The 19,966-nt window shown below is 44.1% G+C and overlaps 1 protein-coding gene across 1 annotated transcript in view; it reads right to left on the bottom strand.

Moving 5' to 3' along the window:
* Positions 1-873: 873 nt before the first annotated feature.
* npas1 (neuronal PAS domain protein 1) overlaps positions 874-19,966 on the bottom strand; it is a 42,719-nt gene continuing 23,626 nt past the window's right edge. Inside the window, exons 4-12 of the mRNA XM_030406683.1 lie at positions 18,315-18,382; positions 16,377-16,466; positions 8,933-9,107; positions 8,735-8,847; positions 8,117-8,313; positions 7,593-7,699; positions 6,407-6,554; positions 4,749-4,861; positions 874-4,657 (exon numbers count right to left, since the gene is read on the bottom strand). Coding sequence (XP_030262543.1) covers positions 3,585-4,657; positions 4,749-4,861; positions 6,407-6,554; positions 7,593-7,699; positions 8,117-8,313; positions 8,735-8,847; positions 8,933-9,107; positions 16,377-16,466; positions 18,315-18,382 — 2,084 coding nt within the window. The 3' untranslated portion in view covers positions 874-3,584. The remainder of the gene's footprint in view (positions 4,658-4,748; positions 4,862-6,406; positions 6,555-7,592; positions 7,700-8,116; positions 8,314-8,734; positions 8,848-8,932; positions 9,108-16,376; positions 16,467-18,314; positions 18,383-19,966) is intronic.

Genomic DNA, 19,966 nt, shown 5'->3' with positions numbered 1-19,966 from the left:
AAAGACTCCACAGGAAAAAGAAGACATAAAGAGGAAAACAGAGGTGCAGCTCCGTTCACAGCATGCACACACACACACACACACACACACACAGTACATACGGTTTTGCACGTACAATGGCATTTTCTCCCCAACAACTGCTCTTGTTTAGTATGCGCTTCCTTTGGTCTTGAGGAGGAATGATCCTCACTCTAATGAACTAGGGCCTGCCACTTGAATGTAAAACAGGATTTAACCCGTCTTCAATGTCAGAGCCCCTCCCTGGGGCTGCTTCAGACAACACACACACACACACACACACACACACACTTGCAAATTCACAGAGATGCACACACACACAGACGCACAAGCGAACCGCCAAGGCACATACATACACACTTTGATGCATGCCCGCATGTAGCTTCTCATAAGTGAGACACACTGTGTGTTCGCTCTCACCTGCTTCACCATTTCCCCCTTTTATTAAGGATCAATATTGTTGTGTTTTATTGTGTGTTTTATTGTGTTTTGTCCACTCCGGGGATATTCAAGATCGCCCACCTGCTTTGCTGATGACACAGACATCTTTTATTCAGTCCGCCACTGATTTGTCCCTTGTGTTTGCTACTCTTGGCCGTGTTGTTGGTTGAATTTTATGTCATATGAATGTCTGTTCCACGTCGGAAGAGTTGGTGTTTTGTGAAGGAGACTAACAAATCAAACATATGCAAATGTAGCTTGGAACATACTCGATTACCTTAAAATATGTGTCCCAAATGATCCCACAAAAACTTAATTAACTGCCTCAAACATACGCTGAATCATGCCATTTCATACATCTTAATGGTTGAAGTTATGTGCGGCACGGACGCAAGAAAGAAAATGACAAAGCCTTTGAGTTGTGCTCCTCTACTGGAATATTTTATTGTTATTGTCATCTGTATCACTGTTCTTCTTTTTTACATTTGTTCATTTTATCTGATGAGCGGGTGGAGTATTCACAAAGATGGGAGGATAACGTTAGCTTCACAGTGATGGGCAAGGGGTTAGCTGTTTAATTCAACCAAAACGTAACAGACAGAAATAAAAAAACAAAAAACAAAAAAACACACACACTTGTACAAGCGAGTGCACACCCACACAGTCACACGCACACAGTATATCATTAAACATCGGAAAGTATGTGACAGCTACAGTATGGGTGTGTAGTGCACATCGGATCTGAACAAATACTTTTTAATTCTTTTTTTTTTTTCATTGATTTTCATGTAAACTGATCCCTCGGGTCAGACAGGTGACTGTAATCTCAAACTGGAAGCAGAATAAAAACAACATACATACAGTGTCTGTCATTATGGCATCACTTTAAAAGAAATGTAGGTGTTATTTTCACAAAACGTTGGATCAATTTGAAGGATTTTATTCCAAAGTGCTTGAGAATTATCTGATGTTTTGAGTATTTGTATCATTGATCATTATTATTATTGTGTGTGAGTGTGTGTGTGTGTGTGTGTGTGTGTGAAAATTAGAATTTTTTTAAATAGTGTGTTTGGCTGTATTGACATCGACATTTTTGTCAAAAAGTGGTCAGTTTTTCAAATGTTAAAGGGGCACTACGTAGTTTTGGAGAAGAAATTAAAACTGAGAATTTTAACATGAGGTAACAATACCAACTCAGAAATAGTTATTTGTTCCATAACTGAATAAACAAGCTGTTCTCAGAGGGAAATCAGGTCCACAGAACACTGTTTGAAGCTAGAAAGTTGGCACACATAAGAAGTAAAGAGCATGACATTGTGTTGTCGTTTAAGTCAGTTTGTTTACTCAGTTTATTCAGTCATGAAAACAAAGAGAGTTTGTTAATTTAGTTTGTCTAGACTTAAAAAAAATCAGTCAGAGAAGATCTATGTCTTCGGATTAAAAGTTCTTCAAAAACTACATAGTGCACCTTTAAATATCACATTTAGGAACAGAGATTCTCTCCTGTTTGAGCATCTTTCAGACGGCTGTCAAATTGTTTGTGACTCACTTCAGTTCAAATGAGAGATAAAATATTCTGAGCACTAATTAAAAAAACTGTTGTTTTATTATTTCATATAAAAGTTGTTTTGTATTTGTTTGGTTTTTTTTCAGTCGTGAAAGGAATTCCAATCAATCTGCATTAAGCAGAAATTTAAAGTGTTTCATATTTCCACTTTTGAATCTAAAACTTTCTGAACTGAAAACAATATCAGAACAATTCTGGGCAATGTTTTTATTGACCTCTGACGGTCATCTTTTTAATGACCACATGGGGTCTGTTTACTTCTCTGACCGTTTATCCTTCTCTACTACACCGTGGCCAGGCTATGATATTAGTGACCACTCTTGCATCGTTTTCTGTTTTAACAGGATCACACAGGGAGTGTTAAGTGATGAAGTGCTTTGAGTTCACAGCAGAACAAATTTCAGTAAGTGCTCAGAAAAAACACAGAGGCTTTAAATGATAATAAACACTCATGTCCAGCACCGTTTCCCCCCCTTCCTAAAAACATTTTCTGAAATATCTTTTTTTTTTTTCTTCAGAATAATAAAAAAGTACTTGGATGATATTATACATCCAATAAAACAATGTTATTCTGTCCGTCTAGAAACATTTTTCCACACAGTCACCATCCTTCCTTTTTATCTGGTGAAAAATATCAAAAATCAATTAAAAAAACCTTGAGAAATAAAAAAGAAAGAAGAATATGGCTTTCACACACAAACACAACCGCAGCATCATACATAATATACTATAATTAATTCTCAGTTAAACAAATGACCTTCCTATGATCAAACAACAGAAGTAGCGTCCTGTCTGCATTGCATTTTCTTCCCTTATACATAATGGAATGTCTGGGACGACATTATTCATATTTTTGTCCCAACAGTGTGCTTTAAGTATGGCTGACTGATGTATACTTGAATTTTTTTTTTTTTATAATTATCATTACTTTGAATCTCAATACAAAAACACCAGAGGGCTGTCTCCAGCTATTTTTAAGGGGAAACCCTATAATCACCTGCAGTGTAAGAGACGATTTGTGTAATACTGCAATAATAAAAATTTATATTCCAAAGTCACTTTCCTTCCTACGTACGAGTGTCCACCTCTTTCTACTAGCTTTTAGGGGTTAATTGGGTTAATTGGATTGACAGCGAGGAGGAATGTGAGCTGAGGGTCTTTATGGTTTTGTCTCTATGTACAATATGGCTTCTCTGAGTGGAAGAGACACAGAAATCAACACAGTCATCTAAAGAAAGACACAGAGCGGAGTTCATTATTGTTGTAGAGACAGAAAGTCTTGAGGGACGACCAGTCAAAAGTTTCCATGTCCTGTTTTCTCGGAGAGTCACTGTCACTTGTCCACAGTAGGCGGACGCCGTAATTCCCCATGGCAGCATCTTGTCACATATTTTAGATCGCAGTTATTCAACTCATTGTCCAATTAGTAACGTCCTCAGAGGCTTAATGTCCTGCCACTTCTGTCTCTCCTGCCCTTTTCAACGTCTCTCTTTCTGGTCTGTCACTCTGCTCCGTCCTTCATTTTCATGTTCTCCTCTCACCTCCTCCCCTCTGAGTCTCAGTCCTCCTCAGAGCCTGCAGCCCCCCTCAGTCCATTCATACAGAAGGGCAGGCCGGAGGAAAAAGGGTTGTCAGACGGGGAGAAACCACTGAAGGGTGGCAAGCCGGCCAACCGCTGTAGGTGGGGGAAGAAGGCTGGAGGGGGTCCCTTGTGGTGGTCCGAGCGTAGCTGCAGGCCATCGCTGTGTCCTCCGCTGTGGTGGTGTGAGGGGGGCAGCTCAGGTGGAGCGTAGCGGATAGTGCTCGGGGCGTAGAGGCTCTGAGGGCCCTGCGGGCCGAGGGCAAGGGGGTGGAAAAGGACCCGCCCCGCTGCGCCGCCTGCAGCCAGTCTCTGGAGCAGCTCAAAGTCAGGACCGCCACCTGCACCGCCACTGCTCCGACTGACCACCCCTGACACAGACCTCTCATCACGGGGCAGCGGGGAGGACACGGACATGGCCGGGGACAAAGCTGGGGACGGGGGAGTGAACAAACCTTTCGGGGGGGCCTCGCTGCTGGAAGAGGAGTCAGGGATCGGGGTGGTGGGGCTGTCGCCGTTGAGGCTGCTGGAGGGCGTGTGTGCATGTGAGGGTTGGGGCTGGGTGGAGGTTTGTGTGTGCGACCCCCAGCGCCCCCCGCTGTTCAGGGCTTCATGCTCAGTCTTGATGCTGGGGCTGCCGGGCAGGGGAGACGGGGTGACTACGCTCTTCAGCTGCTGGATCACGGCCCGGCCGTTGTGCACCCGGCTCCCCCTCTCCCCTCTGGTCGGGGTTTCTCCCCCCCTACTCTGCTTACTTCCTACCCCACTGTCTTCCTGTTTCAGTCTGTCAGTCTCTCCCCCCTGGTCCCACTCTGTCTCTTCCTCCTCCTCCCCCTCGCTTTCGCTCGCCAGGTCAGAAGAGGCTGACACACTCTCCTCTGCATGACGGAGCTCCTCCAGCCTGCGACGGGATTCAGGAGGAGCGCCCTCGGGTTCGGACCTCAGCAGGCGCTTCCTCCTGTCCTCTGATGGGATGGCGGAGGCGGTGAATTTGTCTCTGCCTTTAGTGTCGGGTTCACTCTTCCCCACTGAGGTCTTCACTGGCTGCGAACCTGGGGAGGAAGAGAGATTTTAATGTTAAGAGATTCAGGCAGGTTTGGGGGCGTTGTTGGAAGGTATTCAGGTGAGTGCGTGCTGTCCCACCTCGGGCCTGTGGGGAGCTGTTGGTGGGGGGCGAGCTGACCCGAAGCCGCTCTGCTCTCACGTTCTCTGGTAGCTGCAGCAGGTCCAGAGGAGTGTCGGGCAGCTCCGTTCGACTGGACGGACGGAGTGATGGATGGATGTAAAAATGGAGAAAGGGAGGGAGAAAAAAAAGGTGGCCGTAAACACAAATGATCATCTACCACTTAGAACCACTTACAGCTTAAAAAAAAACAAAAACCCTAGTGGCGTGCTGATTTGAGTGAATACTTAGAGATGGAAACAACATATAATCAGACTAATAACAACCTCCAATAGCCAAACTGCCTCACACCCTTCTAACCTCCACCTAGCACGCACACACACACACACACACACACGCACACACGCACACACACACACACAGACAGTAGGCAGACCCCGCCCTGTAAGACACACACACACACACACACACACACACACTCTCTCTCTCTCAGCAGCCCACCTATACACAGTTAAGCTCAGACAAGGAGGAGGCTGCTGGAGAAGTTAATGAGCTCTTGTAATTACAGCACTAATTAACTAAAACACCATTCAGCCCCAAAATTCTGACATCCATTTGTTGTAATTATATAGCTTCAGTCCAATTAGCATTGAAATTCAGCCTACTCCTCTTGTTTTTGTCTGACTGCTGCTCGCTGTGCATGTATTTGTGTTACCTGCCGTGTTTGTGGTGTGTGTGTGGTGCGATGAGTATATTTGCATCAGTTTCTGGCTGAGTGTGTGTGTGTGTGTGTGTACGAGAGGGAAATACGGGGAAAAGCATGTTTTGTCGAGGTTACTGCAGGTGTAGTGCCAGTGTAGTAAATAAATATAGCCTTAAACAAAAGTAATGCCACATTTAACATGTAATTTAAACTTAAACAGAAAGCAATTTTCTTTAATCAGCCTCAGAGCCTTCTTATGAGATCATGCCTGCCAGTTCAGAGTAATGACACTAAACAGTGCGTAAGTAATGCTGTAATGCTGTCACTGGAGACTCTGCACGAGTAATGACTTCTACACAAGCTCAATACATAATTTTGAAAAAAATAAATAAATCTGTAAATAAAGAAAATTTAACAGTAATTCATGAAAAAAGTCAGATGAGCTCACTGTCTGTCATATCACTAATCACTGTGAAAGCTTGTAAAGGTCTAGGTCATGTTTCTAAATTGAATTAGCTCACTAAAATGGTAATTATAAATCATAATCTGTCATCTAAACTAGAAAAATAATAATTGACTATCTGTTTTTAGGGCAAGAAATACCTCAAATTAATCTGAAATCTATAAAACATGAGATGACTTAAGATAACTCAAATTTCTGTCATCTTGTAATTTTAAATAAAAATCTTCAATATTTATATCAAAATCTAAAGTAGCTATTAAGTTTTTAGCCGTTAACATTAACTGGTAATGTGCTCGGCTTTGATGTCACTGTTTTTTAAAGTTCCCTCGTCAGTTTTTCACATGTCGGAGGGAGCGAAACTCGTCCAATAATCCCTCAGCATTTCATCATCTATCCCTTCAAAGGATCTTTGTACACAGTATGGTGCCCGCATATATAAACTCAGCTCATATCAGCAGTCCTCCAGTTAAAAAGAAAATAAAAAAGTGTGGCTCTGCAGTGGTTGCACTGACCTCAGGACGTAGTTGACCCAGATGACGTTGCGTTCGTGCGGGGCTTTGTGGTTGATGGAGACGGTGGCGGTGGACTGGATCCACAGGTAGCCTCCTCTCCTCTGGAGCCAGCGGTAGTAGTTGGTCACCACCTGGCCTTTCCTCAGCACTGGGAGGAGACGGGGTGGAGGGTTGAAAGAAAAGGATGTGGTACAGGATACAGAAGATTGAGGGGAGGGAAGAGAAGAGGACAGGTATTGGTTTGGCAGTTCATGATGACAGCAGCAGAGGGCGCCGATCACAACAGGACAGAGAGACGTTTCAACAGGCTGTCCTCGATCCATCAAGCAGCCCTCAAGTTCAGACATTTCTTTGGACTAAAGAGGGCGGATCAATTTAGAAAACTACACATCAGTGTATCATACTTGAGTAAAAGTAAAGATATCATGTAAAATTATTACTTTGGTAAAAGTGAGAGTCACCCATTTGAATAGTAGTCTTTGAGTAAAAGTCTTAAAGTATCTGATTTTAATTGTACGTTAATATCAACAGACATTTTCTAGCTAAAATATACTTCAAGTATCAAAAGTACGTGTAAAAGCCAAGTACAAATATATTTACATGTATATACTGTACACAATAGATCAATTGATTATCGTATCTGATATCATTTTCAGGATAGCTTGTATCCATTTTTTGTTTTATCCATTTGCTGATAAAATAAGTTCATGTAAAATTATAAAACTTGCGCTCTGATGTAGTATGTAATCTGTAAAGTAACCAGTAACTAAAGTTATCCAAAAAATGCAGTGTTGTACAAAAGTACAATATTTGCCTCCAAAATGTACAAAGCAGCAGAAATGGAAAAACTCGAGTTGAGTATTTCCAATTTCTGCTACATTTTGAGGGTCAATACTGTACATTTACTCCACTACTGTTACTTTTCAGATTGAATACTGCATCAGAACCAAGGTAGCACATTTGGAAATTAATTTATTTAGTTGGCATCAGATCAAAAAAAAAAAAGGAAAAGAAAAGGAAACAGATTCCGATGAACAGAAAAATGCTTGTTCGATCCCCTCATATACTGAGTAAGGGTGCATGTAAATATATGTACAATTGTTACTTTTACTTAATATTTTTACACGATATCTTTACTTTAACTCAAGTATGACTTTAGGGTTCTTTTGCACATGTTGTGACTCACAGTCCTCGTGACTCTGCCGGAGGTTTTCCAGGTCTTCTACGTGGATGAAGTGGTAACAGGTTTGTCCCACCACCTCTGCTGGGGTCAGATCCATATACTCTGAGATCCTGTGAAGAAACGGGAAAAACAAAAACACACGTTTGTCTAAGCAGTAGCAGGTGTGTCTTCTGAATCCACCACCTGGCGGGATGCTCTGCCAGCTACTCATGAAAAAACATGAAAGTGGAAGCACTGGAAAAGCGATACGAGACTTTACACATTTAAAAAAAAAAATCTGCCTTTGTATGTATTTAATGTGACAGCTAGAACAGAGAAACTGTCCATACTGCATGAAAAAAACAATAACAGGCTCTGTTATTGTTAGACTCCTATGTGCACTCCAGGATAAAGCATCATCCACACAGATGCCCAAATATTTATAGGAGAAAGCTCGTTCAGTCTGAACAGTAACTGGTGGAGGATCAGAGTTCACTGGAAGACTAAAAACATTTCTTGTGTTTTCTCTTCACAACTTCACAACTTACCTGTTCTCACAATATGTGACCTGTAGGTCCATGTTCACTCGGAAGACAAACATTTGGCTCTCCATGCGAACTTCATTAAGTGTGGAGGGCGGGAGTGTGTGTGCCAGCGCGACCAAACCCATCGGCCGACGCACTGAGCGCGCTGAGCCCGGCACGAGCGCTGGGCGGCAGCGGATTCGTCCCGTGACATGGATCACCTGACAGGCAGAAGACAACGGTGTGTGTGTTCACTTCACGCAAGGTCACAAGTGGCATGACCCAGGATGAAGACAATAACGGGAACAGCAAGAGGAACTCGGAAACAGAACATTCATTAACATACATTTGACATAAAAACAACACAAAGTCAGATCCTGAGCTGAAGAATGCAGCAGCCATCACATTACAGCTGCGATGGCAGTAAACTGTTATGAGCAGCGGTCCGGTGTGAAATAAGGTCACCGCCATAAAATACACTGAAACGACCAACTTGACAGAGCTATGAAACCCTGGTAGTGGCAAACAAAATGACAAAAGGTCTGCTTGTTATTTTATCCTTCCAGGAACAAGCAAGTAAATAGGAAAAGTGTGAATAATAAAAAGTATGTTTTTTCAGATTATGACGACGTTTGATCGTACCTTGTACCCTGAAGACTTGACGTGCAGGCCTCTTTTGGTGAGCGTGGACTTCATGCGGATGAAGAAGCCGCGGTCAGGAGGCTCGTCAGCAGGAGAATGAGGACTGGAGGGAGCTGTTGAGGATAAGTAGAAGAATTTAACAAAAATCATCTCCTTGTATATTATTTCTCTCAGTCTCTCTCTATAAATTGATAGTACCTGGTTCAGGGGTGCCAGCCAGGGAGGAGGTGGACGCGGAGCTAGAAGCGCTCTCGGGGGTCGTGAGGCAGCCGGCCTCGGCCCTCAGGTGCGGCCTGATTCCCAGCCGCTCGGCCATCTCGACGTGGTCCGCTGGGTGGATGTAGTCGAACACACTGCTGCCGGTCAGCTCCACCTGAAGAGAAACACACACGCGGATCAGAAATAGAAGAGCACATATACCTCGAGCGACTTCACACAGACACACACACACGGAGGAAAAATCAATAAACGTTATGACAGGAAAATGAAAACGCTGCTCTGGGTTACAACTCAACAAGGACTATGGAGGTTGTAAGACATTCCCACACATGCACACACACATACATTTAAGTCCAGTCTCAGAGGACCGAGTGACTTCAGTATTACACAAATAAAAACCAGGGGAGGATAAAAATCAATTGTATTTGCTGATTAAAAACAGGTGAACTCCAAGTATCTTCAAAGGTCACATTACTATTCTTCTTATTCCCCACGTCCCTCCCTGCTCCTTCATTCAGTTACAGTCTATCCCAGCAGGCATAAAGAGCGATGCAACAGCTCCTACAGCTCTATACGATCCTATCATCATAATGCATCACAGTCGCATCTCTAATCATTTAAAGGTAATAGTGGCGCAGCTCTTGCATGGCATCCATAAAAGCAGCACAATTGGAGCAGATATGATTCCATCTGAAGCTGTATAAATGAGCGTGTGTGAGAGAGAGCATGTATGCAGCTTCTATTGCATCCATGTGTAAGTGTGTGTGTGTGTGTGTGTGTGTGTGTGTGTGTGTCGGTGCATGTGTGTGCCAATACCATTCCATCTGATAAAGCCGTGGCTGCAGCAGCCTCACACCCTTGTCTGTAGGACACAGCCATTTATTACCGGATTAGAGCCATTTACTGCAGGCTTTATGGGAGCTTCAGCAGGCCCTCAAGGACATCACAGCCGGGGGAGAGGAAGGAGCGGGAACGGGGGAAGGCGGGAGCGAAGGAATGAGAACGGCGGTGGACGATGAGTGAACACAGAAGGGGTAAAGATGGAGGAAACCCCGCCGAGTGAAGGAGGATGAGAGACAGAGGTTCTTAGTCCCAGACGGGGTTTAAATCTCCTGGGGGGTGCCCTGTGTTTTATAATTGTGCCACCTGTAATAAACATATTATTAAGCACTAGATTTGATGGGCACCATATGGACTAATTACCCCAGGCGCTGAAAACAATGTGCCTCTACCAGACTTTTAAAAATATGTGAAAATGGCAACCTACTGAGCTTTTTAAAGCCCAAAATCCAAATAAGATGATTGGAAATAGACGTTTAAGACGTGAAGAAAAGGTGCCCAGGTGCAAATGAACCTTGAAAGTTTCTTAAACGCCTCATCAATTCAAATACTGAGCACAGAGGGGGCCTGATGATCGTTGTTCTGTTATCTCTTGGTTCATGATAAGTATATGTTTTGTTTTTATTTGATTAAATTCTCTCTTATCCAGTAAAACAATATTTTTCATGACTTTCCTTTAATTATTTGAATTAACTCTGAGGTGAAATTAATCAAGTCAAGCACAGTTTTTGAATGACTTTAGCTAAGCTAGCCCATCACTTAAGATCACACTTAACTGTTAGCTAGGTGGTAGTAGCTAGCTGAGAAAATGTCATAGCAGGACGTGCATGTTTGTGTTGTTTATATTTCCATAGAATGTGTTTGAGGTCTAATGTATTCATTTAATCCGACAAAAGATACAGAAGTACCTGCTGCCACACCACCAGACTACGGAGCTTCATTCCCAGGCGATGAGACTCCTTTATTCATCATCAACACTCCATTTACTAAAGTAGATGTAGCACAAAGGTCTCAAACATAGTTAAAACCTTGTTTAAATTCTTGTCTTTTTAAAAAAGAAAATTAGAACCTTTGAGTTGTCACTGGACACCAACAATCACTTTTAAGCAATTTACATTGAAAACATTTTATTTAAATTGCTTTTAAAATTACATATTGAATTTCACTCTTAAATGTTTCATACATTAGCCTACAAAAAGTAAAGACATCTTACTTTCATCTGTCTGCATCTGCTGACTTTTTAAACCACTCTGACACCTGATTTTTAAATTGTAACTTGGTCTCACACGTTACTTATTTACCCAACCAGCGGTTATGGAGCAAAATTATCTCTCATATACAGTCGTCTTTCTGTCCCTTTGATGAAAGTCCAATTCCTGCTCTGTTTTTGCACACCACCAATTCCTGGGAGAGCTGTACAGTATGAATCTTTAGCTACTAAATGCTACACTATGTTCACCAGCTAGTTGCTAACTGTGTCTGTCTGATGCGGAGCAGGTAGTGTACAGGAGGATTGTAGAGAAAAAATTATGCTATTAACAGCGAACCAAAACCGTAAAGTTGCGAGTTGGACAGCTAGTCTAAACAACTCGTTAACACTCGCTATAAAAGTTGTTTAAATCCGAGATCTGCTGATTCAGGTGGAAATTCTCCTTTCACATAGTTTCAGCATTGCAATTTTACATAATAGTATTCTACAAAACATTGACTATAGTCGCCTTTAGTTGTTTTTGGCTGCTACCACAGTGATTAAGCACAGAAAGCGTCAATCAAAGTTGATGATTGCATGAAAAAAAGGAACTAAGTTAGTACTGTAACTCCTTAAGAAGTATTTCTGCAAATATTTGTTTTAATTCCACAAAACAACCTTTAGATGTATGTTTAAGGCCTTAAATTTAAATATCCTGTGTATTAATGGGATGAGGCTATATGAAAGCTTCACAACACCCTGAATGTACAGGATAAGTGCTTCTTTTTGATCCCTCTTCTCTACATTATGCAGATATAACGTTGGCAGTGTAATTACTAGGTGCTGGATCCCTTCTGCCACATTCCTTTTGATTCTGACATCAAAACTGACTCGTTCATTAATGTTTTAAAAATTAAGAGTTTGCATCTTTGCACTAAGAGGCTGGATATCTGACAAGTAAATGGACTGGGTTTGGTTTCTACAACACTAGATGAACCTCGCTTTAGACATCTTTTATAACTGATTATATCGAGATCTGTCCGTCTGTCTGTGGTCAAGGTGTGTTTTATGAATAGCGATTCTTCTGCTAAGGGGAATTCTTGTCGTTTTTTAAACAAGGACTACATTTACCTCTGCTCACTGAACACTGGACCGGCCATCTGAAAGAGACACGATCCCCCTGGCCCTGTGGTATTGGAAAACAAGGTAGAGAGACAAACAGGTCCTTATGGGCTTTACCGGGCTTAAGACCTATCCGTATAATATCTCTCCATCACGGGCAGGAGGGAGGGATTGGAAAAAAAGATCAGACAGAAATGAGAAGATGAGAAAGAGACGGAGCGATTGAGAGGATGAGTCAGGCTCAGACATAAAAACAGGTATAGAATGTGGCGCGAAGGGAGACGTGAGGAGAGACCGAGATCATTCAAATCTCTCCGAGTGTGTGTGTGTGTTTGTGTTTGTGTGTGTGTGTGTGTGTTTGTGCATATGCGAGCACACGGCGCGCCTCTGTTTCTCCGCGTATGTGACTAGACTGTCGGTTTTTGTGCCTCCGCATGTCATTGTGTGTCACTGTTTGTGTGAGCGGTTGTCTGTCAGCGCATCCGTGTGAACCTCTGGTGTGTGTGTCACGTGCACGTATGTATGTATGGCGGTGCGGTGCGGTGGTGGGGGAGGAGGGGGGGAGGGCGGGAGTAGGAGGGCAGCAAGCAGGGGAAGGAGAGACATGATATAAATAATAGCAGGGGGCTTTAATATGTATGAGGCATCCGGGCAGTGGTCCACAACACACTCTCAGCCCTCAGCCCTCACTGACTGATGGGAGAGGAGAGAGGCAGGGAGGGGGAGAGGGGGGAGGGGGAGAGGAGGCTGCATACTAACCATTCCCAGATCAATTCTCTCCTCCCTTAATCTACCACCCTTCCTCCCTTCTCTTTACCCCATTTATCCCTTTTCGTACTCTTTACTTCTCCATCCTTCCAATCCTTCTTCTGCCTTTTGTCTCCTCGTCCTCTCCTCCATCCATCCTTCTCTACTTCCTCCCATGCCCCCCTCCCTTCTCACCCCCACTGCCCCCCATCTGCGATGTGGCATTCCCAAGTTTATCCCCGTGCTTCTGGCCCGGAGACCCGGTGTGAAGAAAAATGATACCTGGAGGCGTCAGGGGAGTGGGCGGCAGGCTGTGCCCTTGGTCAAGGTGCCTGACCTGGGCTAAGCCGGCTAAGCAACCCCCCTGTCAGGGGAGAAGCCCAGGGTGTAAGCCAGGGCAGAGGGGTCAGACAGTGGGGGGACAGGAGACGGCGGTCCACGGGGGCGACTTGCCCTCTAAAACAAACCACCAGTTACACTTTTCCACTCAGAACGTCGTTTGTTTGTCTGTCCTTCCTCTCTCCCCTGTGACCGCCTCGCCTCCACTTCCCAGCTATATGTTCTCGTCCTCTCCCTCCCACCTTTTCTTCCTCCCTTTTTCTATGTTCCTCTTGTGTCCATAAACACACTATATACTCTCATATCCCCCCTAACTCATCTCCTCAACTCCTAACTCCACCTGCCCTTTCGGGTTGCCTGTCTTTCTCATCATAACCCCCCCTCCGTCCCCACCCGCCTGCTCTCATCTCCTCAGGAAGGTAAACGTGGCGATATATGTTCAAGGTTTTGAACGTAATCTTCGATCATAAATAATTTCATTAGAATGCTGATGGCTTAGGCCCTGTTTGAGTAGATGTGATGGGTTAGGCCATCTGCTCAGCTGATAAGAACAGCTCTGTTTTATTAGCATCTCCACCAAAAGCCTCGGCTGTCTTGTTTACCTAGGCGATCCCAAGGCGAATTTCATTCCTACTGCACATTTAAACTCTATTTACACACTCAGACTCTCCCTCTCCTCTTTACCACTGTCTCTCTTTCTCCTCCACATTCCTCTCCTTTGTTTTCTTTCTCTCTTGTAATTGTCTGTCGGGTTCTATATGTTTCTCTCTGTCTCTCTGTATCTTCCCTTTCTGTCTGTCTCCTGGCTTCCACGTCTCTCTCACCTCGCATCCGTTTCGGCTGCTTATCTTTGAATTTTGTTTTGCCCTCGTGTGTTTTAATCTTTATGCTTGAGTGTGCGTTATTTATGTATTTGTCGAGCCAAAAAAACTAGATTATTGCACATAACACAATAATCGCACGCCCATATGTTCATTTAAATAGTGACTGTCCACTGTGATCATTCTGGCTCTCTATCCTGGCTCTTTATAATGTGAAGCGGCTGAGGCCGGCGTGCCGCTCACATTTTGGCAGCTACAAAGAGTAGCTTAACAAACCTGGAAAATCTTCCTAAATGTCTCACATTGCTGCATTGATGTACAGGTGTACTGCAGTTTATTTTAGTAGACCGTGACATCACTATTGGATGCGGCTATACAGAGGACAACTTCGACCGCGCCCAACGACACTCTATCATTTTTACGTCAAAATGTAGGCAAGCTAGAAACAGACGACTGACTCATATCCTGCTGACAGCAGATGAGTCTGCCTGTTAGAATCAATAACAATCAGCACTCTGAATTAGAGATCTTATTTTTTTCCAAAGCTGATGATGGAAGTAGCTAAGGAGTTCAGCCCCGACTGAACGATGTTGGAGGACTGCTTGAACAGAGGCAGATGGCAGAGTATTCACGCGCCAATGTCCGTCTTTAACTTCAACGCACATCATAGCATCGTCACTTAAAAGGGGTTAAAAGTAGTAGGTCCATCCAATTGCCATGTTTCCATCACTGCCGAGCGGAGCTGGAGCCAGTAGACAATTGTGACTACTGCAGAGTCATTTAGCCTCTGATGAATATAGATTGTAATCTTTCCCACTGAAGACAAAGGCTGGATTTTAGCGGGTGACAGTTTTTCATCCAGGGCTCTTTGAACAAACCCCCAAACTTATCTGAAGAAGCAATGACGGAAACGTTGAACAGGCATGAAACTTTCAACTATGGAGCACACCAGCTATCACTTTTCAGCTGTATACTCTTTGAGGAAGTTGAAGAAAGCCTCAACAAACAAAAACCCCTCCAATGAAAACTTCCTCCTTATGATTTTCTGCTCTATATCATATCGAGTGAAAGGAGGAAAAAACGGTGATTTCACGGAGCAGTACTGGCACGAGTCTCCTACTGAGTAATGAGGCAATAGGAATCCTCCCATCGTTGCTCTATATCCTAGATTGCCAACACAGTTACTGTGAGTAGTATAATTAAAGAACAATATGGCCTGTATAATACATCCATCTGGTGCCATCAATGGGTGAAATTCAGTGCTGAAATATAAATTGAAACCTATGCTGACGTCAGGTGCTGTTGGGACTTCAGTTAATCCTTTGTGATTAGCTAAAGAAATGGAAGGCAAATTTCAAAGTTCAGTTGAAAATAACTTTTTCACTTGTCCGTGTCGTGTCCTGGAAACAAACCTACCAGCGAGCATCCTTCTGCCGTGGCTTGGCAGGGAAGCACTGCCCATATCATATTCAAACATTACAGCCGTGTCGTACGAAAAACGGCTGCCACTTTGGCAGATAGCCGCTTGATTTGTCTGCCCTACTTTACAGTGCATTTTTATACAGAATTGGGCGGTGGGTTTTGTCCCCCGTCTCAGCCATCTCATCACAGCCAGTGTTACAGTGACCGATGACTCATTCAGCGTCCATACAGAGTGCGAGTATTGTCCCAAGACTGAGCTTCAAAGTCGCCAAGGGCAGACCCTTAATCACAGCAAATGTCCACGTTTAAAAAACCACTCAGTTACTTGTGTTATTGTAGCACTAACTGTCCTCTCTTTCTGCCTCTCTCATGCTGTACCGATTCCTCTTACTTCCAAACATCTCTCTCTTATCACACCTCTCCTCCTTTTCCTCCCCCTCTCTTTCTCTCTCCGGCTGTCTCTATCTATCTTCCCATCCCCCTTGGTGTTTTTCCCCCTCCCTACAATCAATGTGGCTTTTAAGATGCCTATCGATTTGTTCCCCTAGACAGGCCCAGCGCGCTGGGGCGACACTTTGATTGCTGGGCCAGTAATTACTGTTATTATTTATGCATCTGGGCAAAATGGCAGGACTTAACATTCACAGTACAAGAGGCCACAGGCAATCAACAGAGGTGAGCACCTGGAGAGGGAGAGAGGGCGGTGGAGAGAGGTAGAGAGAGAATAGCATTGCCCCCGAGAGAGTTGCACTCCAGAGATGAGCGCGGAGAGCGCAGTCAAAGATATTCACACTCACACACACATCACACACAAACACACACACACTCCTGGGAGGGGATATGAAAGTGTAAGCAGAAGATAGGCACATGTGTGCAAAAGCACTTGTATACAAAGGATTATTCCAGTGTATGTGTGAGTATGTGTGCGTTGAGGTCGTCTTACCTGTGAGAGTCCCAGGTAGATAGAAACTGTCTCTGAGATGTAGAGGAACCGTCCCTCGCTACTGACCACGAACACAAAGCCATCCAGAGACTGTCACATAAAACACACACACACACACACACACACACACACACACACACAAACACACACAAAGGCAAACAGAAACAAGACAGACAAATTAGAGCAATTAGTGTGTATCGAACAAATTACAATGAGCCAGAGAACAAACAACCCGTCACCCCTCGGCCTCCTCTCTCAATTCACAAGCGTGCGCGGGAGCACACACACACACATATGAATAAAGAGAACAGACATGAAACACTCACATAGACGCGAGCTGCAGCTACACACAACAGCTGTCAACAAGAAGTGCATTACTGAATGCACAGAAAGCAGCACAGGAGCTAAAATTCCACATGCACACTTATCACACACACACACACACACACACACACACACACATACAGTCATACACTCAGACGAGTGTGCACATGCAGTCACACATAAACAAACAGAGCAGAGGAGATACGAGGAACTGAGCTCATGGACCAGAGCTGTTTCAATCAGCTGTGATAAACTCAGAACCAAAGCAGCGTCCTGGTTTCTCCGGCCACACACGTAAACACACACCCAGACACCAGTACAGACACAGACACAGATAGAACCAGAGTCATTACAGCCTGCAGTGATTCTAATGAGAAGTGAAAGGTATACAGCCAGACCATTAGAGAGGACTGCTTCAGAGAATAATACTAATCGTCATAACAAGCATCCAGGAGTGAGCCGACACAGCCTCACACACACACACACACACACACACAGACCAGGGCCACTTTGCTCTAGAAGAATGATTGCTATTTTGGCGGCCCAGTGCTTAAAGTGGCAGTGGTAATTTATGCAACTGACACATCCAGTATGCAAATGCGCGGCCGGGGTGTGGGGCATCGTGTGTCGCGGGCGAGGAGAAACCAGCCGCCTGAATGTCGGAGAACTAAAGTGCAATTATCAGGCTATTACGGCGGGAGGACGGCTGGGAGGGGAAGAATCATACAGTTTTTCTGGAGCGTTAATTTGATTTCTATCAGCGCCGTTCCCTAAGCCTCCCCTTCCTCTTTTTAAAATGCCGGCGGAGAGCAGACATATGTAACGTTTCTTTGTTTTTACCACAACCTCACTTCTGAAACCCTCGGCTCCTTCTCCCGTCTTCTTTCTCCCACTTCCGACCTGTGTCCTTCTCAGACAAGGAAAGGCAAATTTATTTGTATAGCGCCCTTTAAACTTTACATAAAAGGCATTAAGATCCTTCAAGGTCTCACTCTCTCTCCTTGTCTAAAGTACAATCTGCAGTGTTACCTTCCCTGCACCTTCTCTGAGCCTTTGTCTCTACATCCTACATTTCGTCATCCCCGCAGACCCTCCTGCCCCAGAATCCCCCTCAGGCTCCATTCATCTGTCAGTGCAAAGGGAGGCATTCTTTGGCAGCCGGCGATATCGTCCGAGCATCTGAGGTTTATGAGATGTGCGCTCGTCCATGTGTGCGAATGCGAGAGCATGTGTTTGCTCGGAAAATGTAAGTCTGAGAGACCGAAGGGGAGGAAGACTTGAGTCGGGGAGCGACACACTGCAGCACGAGGCAGTCACTTATGGGACAAATGTGCTTGTCTGTCAAGGAATATACCCGACAGATTTTACACTTTTCAGACAAACAGAGAGATATAGATCGTTCTTTTATGGGCTGAGAAAATTCTACCTCTTAAATTATCAAACCAATTCAAAACCCATCTGAAAAATGTGTTTTTCGAGAACAGGGAAGTTTTCCTGAACTTGTGGAAAAGTTTAGGAAACATGGTTGTCGCGGAACAGCAGTGACACTGTATAATTTGAATGATGAGAGAAGAAGAAGAAGAAGAAGAAGGGTGGGGGTGTGGTGGTCGTTACCTGCAGGAGGTGCGCCCCTAGGTGCTGCTCAAACATGTCCGTGGCCAGAGAGTGGGATGATCGTCTTACTGCAGAGAGAAAGGAGACAAACATTCATCAGACACCTTCATAGATTTTTGAGAATCATGATAAGAGAAGAAGTTTTAAGATCCCTGGTCACTCTTACCACTCATACAAATTTTATCATTAAATATTAGGGAAAATCTGAGGCAGTGAGTTTAACTAGCACATAATGTACTTTAGAGACACGAAATTTGCAGTTAAATCAAAAAATATGTATGAAATCATTTCGATAAGATGGAAAATTAAATGTTGTAAAAAGAGGTGCTCTCAGGGTTTAACTGCAAAGTTCGCAGCTTGAGTCCTTTTGTTGCGCGTTGCTCCAATCTCTCTCTCCTCTGATTGTATGTCATCGCTCTACAGCCAACTCACTAATAAAAGCATAAAAAAAACATTTTCGGGCCTTTTTCCATGGCTTTCTATTGGACAGTACAGCTGAAGAGTGACAGGAAATGGGATGAGAGACAGAGGCGCTGACATGCAAGAGATGCTTAAAAATACATTTTCAAGACTTGTGTTATTTGTTCGTGTCCTTATACATGTCAGAAAGAGTAAGAGCAATCATTGCATCCTTTCAAGTTCACTTTTCTGGATAAGACATTAACCACACGAGGTGAAGGAACTCCAGGTGAAGCTGCGTTTTGTAACTATAAGTAAGGTGATATTGATGAACTTGGCAGCTCCCCTGCTTTCAGATGAATGCAGCTATGACATATTAGTGATTATACAGAATCATCTGTAAATTTGACTCAGTGGGGGTTTTGTAATCACGCTGCATCTCTGTGACATCTTTGACTCTGCACCGAAATGAAAAGTGAGAGACTTGAACCAATCATGTCTGATAAACAGAAGAATCGACCGAAACGGTCGCGGCTGTCTGGAAAAAAAAAAAAAGAAAAGAAAGTGAGCATAAGGAGGGGGCTGCTGTGTGACGCACACAGCTCAACTGCCGCCAGACACGCAAACAAACACACGCACACACACACACACACACACTCATAGCGTCTGCATCGCCTCTCTTAATGCATCCCAAACACAAGCTATCAGAGCTGCTTCAGTGCCAAAGTGGTGCTGTTTACCAAGGCAATTACAATACAAATAGAGTTGGAGGTGGTTAGGTAGGGGAGGGAGGGTGAAGATAGGTACGAGAGGAGCAGCGAGGGTACGGCCGGGAAAATGAGAAAACACTAAGGAAGGCGAGAGTGATCACTTTCTCCCAAGCAAAGCCGGCCATGAGGGGCCGCAGTGACGTGGAAGATTAATTTAGCAATCAGCCGTATTTACTGTTTTATGTCAAAAAGAGTATGTGACGGTGTGTGTGTGCACCTGCGAGCGTGTGATTGCAAAAGTGGGGACCATACGTGAGAACTAATCTCACCCCAACAGGGCTGCTTTTGAACACAATGTTCCTTATCCGACAGAGACAAACTATGCGTGTGCGTGCGCGCGAAAATGTGTGCGCACAAGAGCATATGAATGTGTGCATGTGTGTGCGTGACTTTAAGTATCATCAGATGTGCGTGTTTGTGTGTGTGTGTGTGAGTGTGTGTTTGTGTCGCTGCAAGGCTGAGGGAAATCAATACACGTTATGA

The sequence above is a fragment of the Sparus aurata genome, chromosome 2 (genome assembly GCF_900880675.1).
Source record: "Sparus aurata chromosome 2, fSpaAur1.1, whole genome shotgun sequence".
In the NCBI taxonomy this organism is placed as follows: domain Eukaryota; kingdom Metazoa; phylum Chordata; class Actinopteri; order Spariformes; family Sparidae; genus Sparus; species Sparus aurata.
Note: the sequence above shows the minus strand (reverse complement) of the source record. Positions and strands in the feature narration are given on the sequence as shown.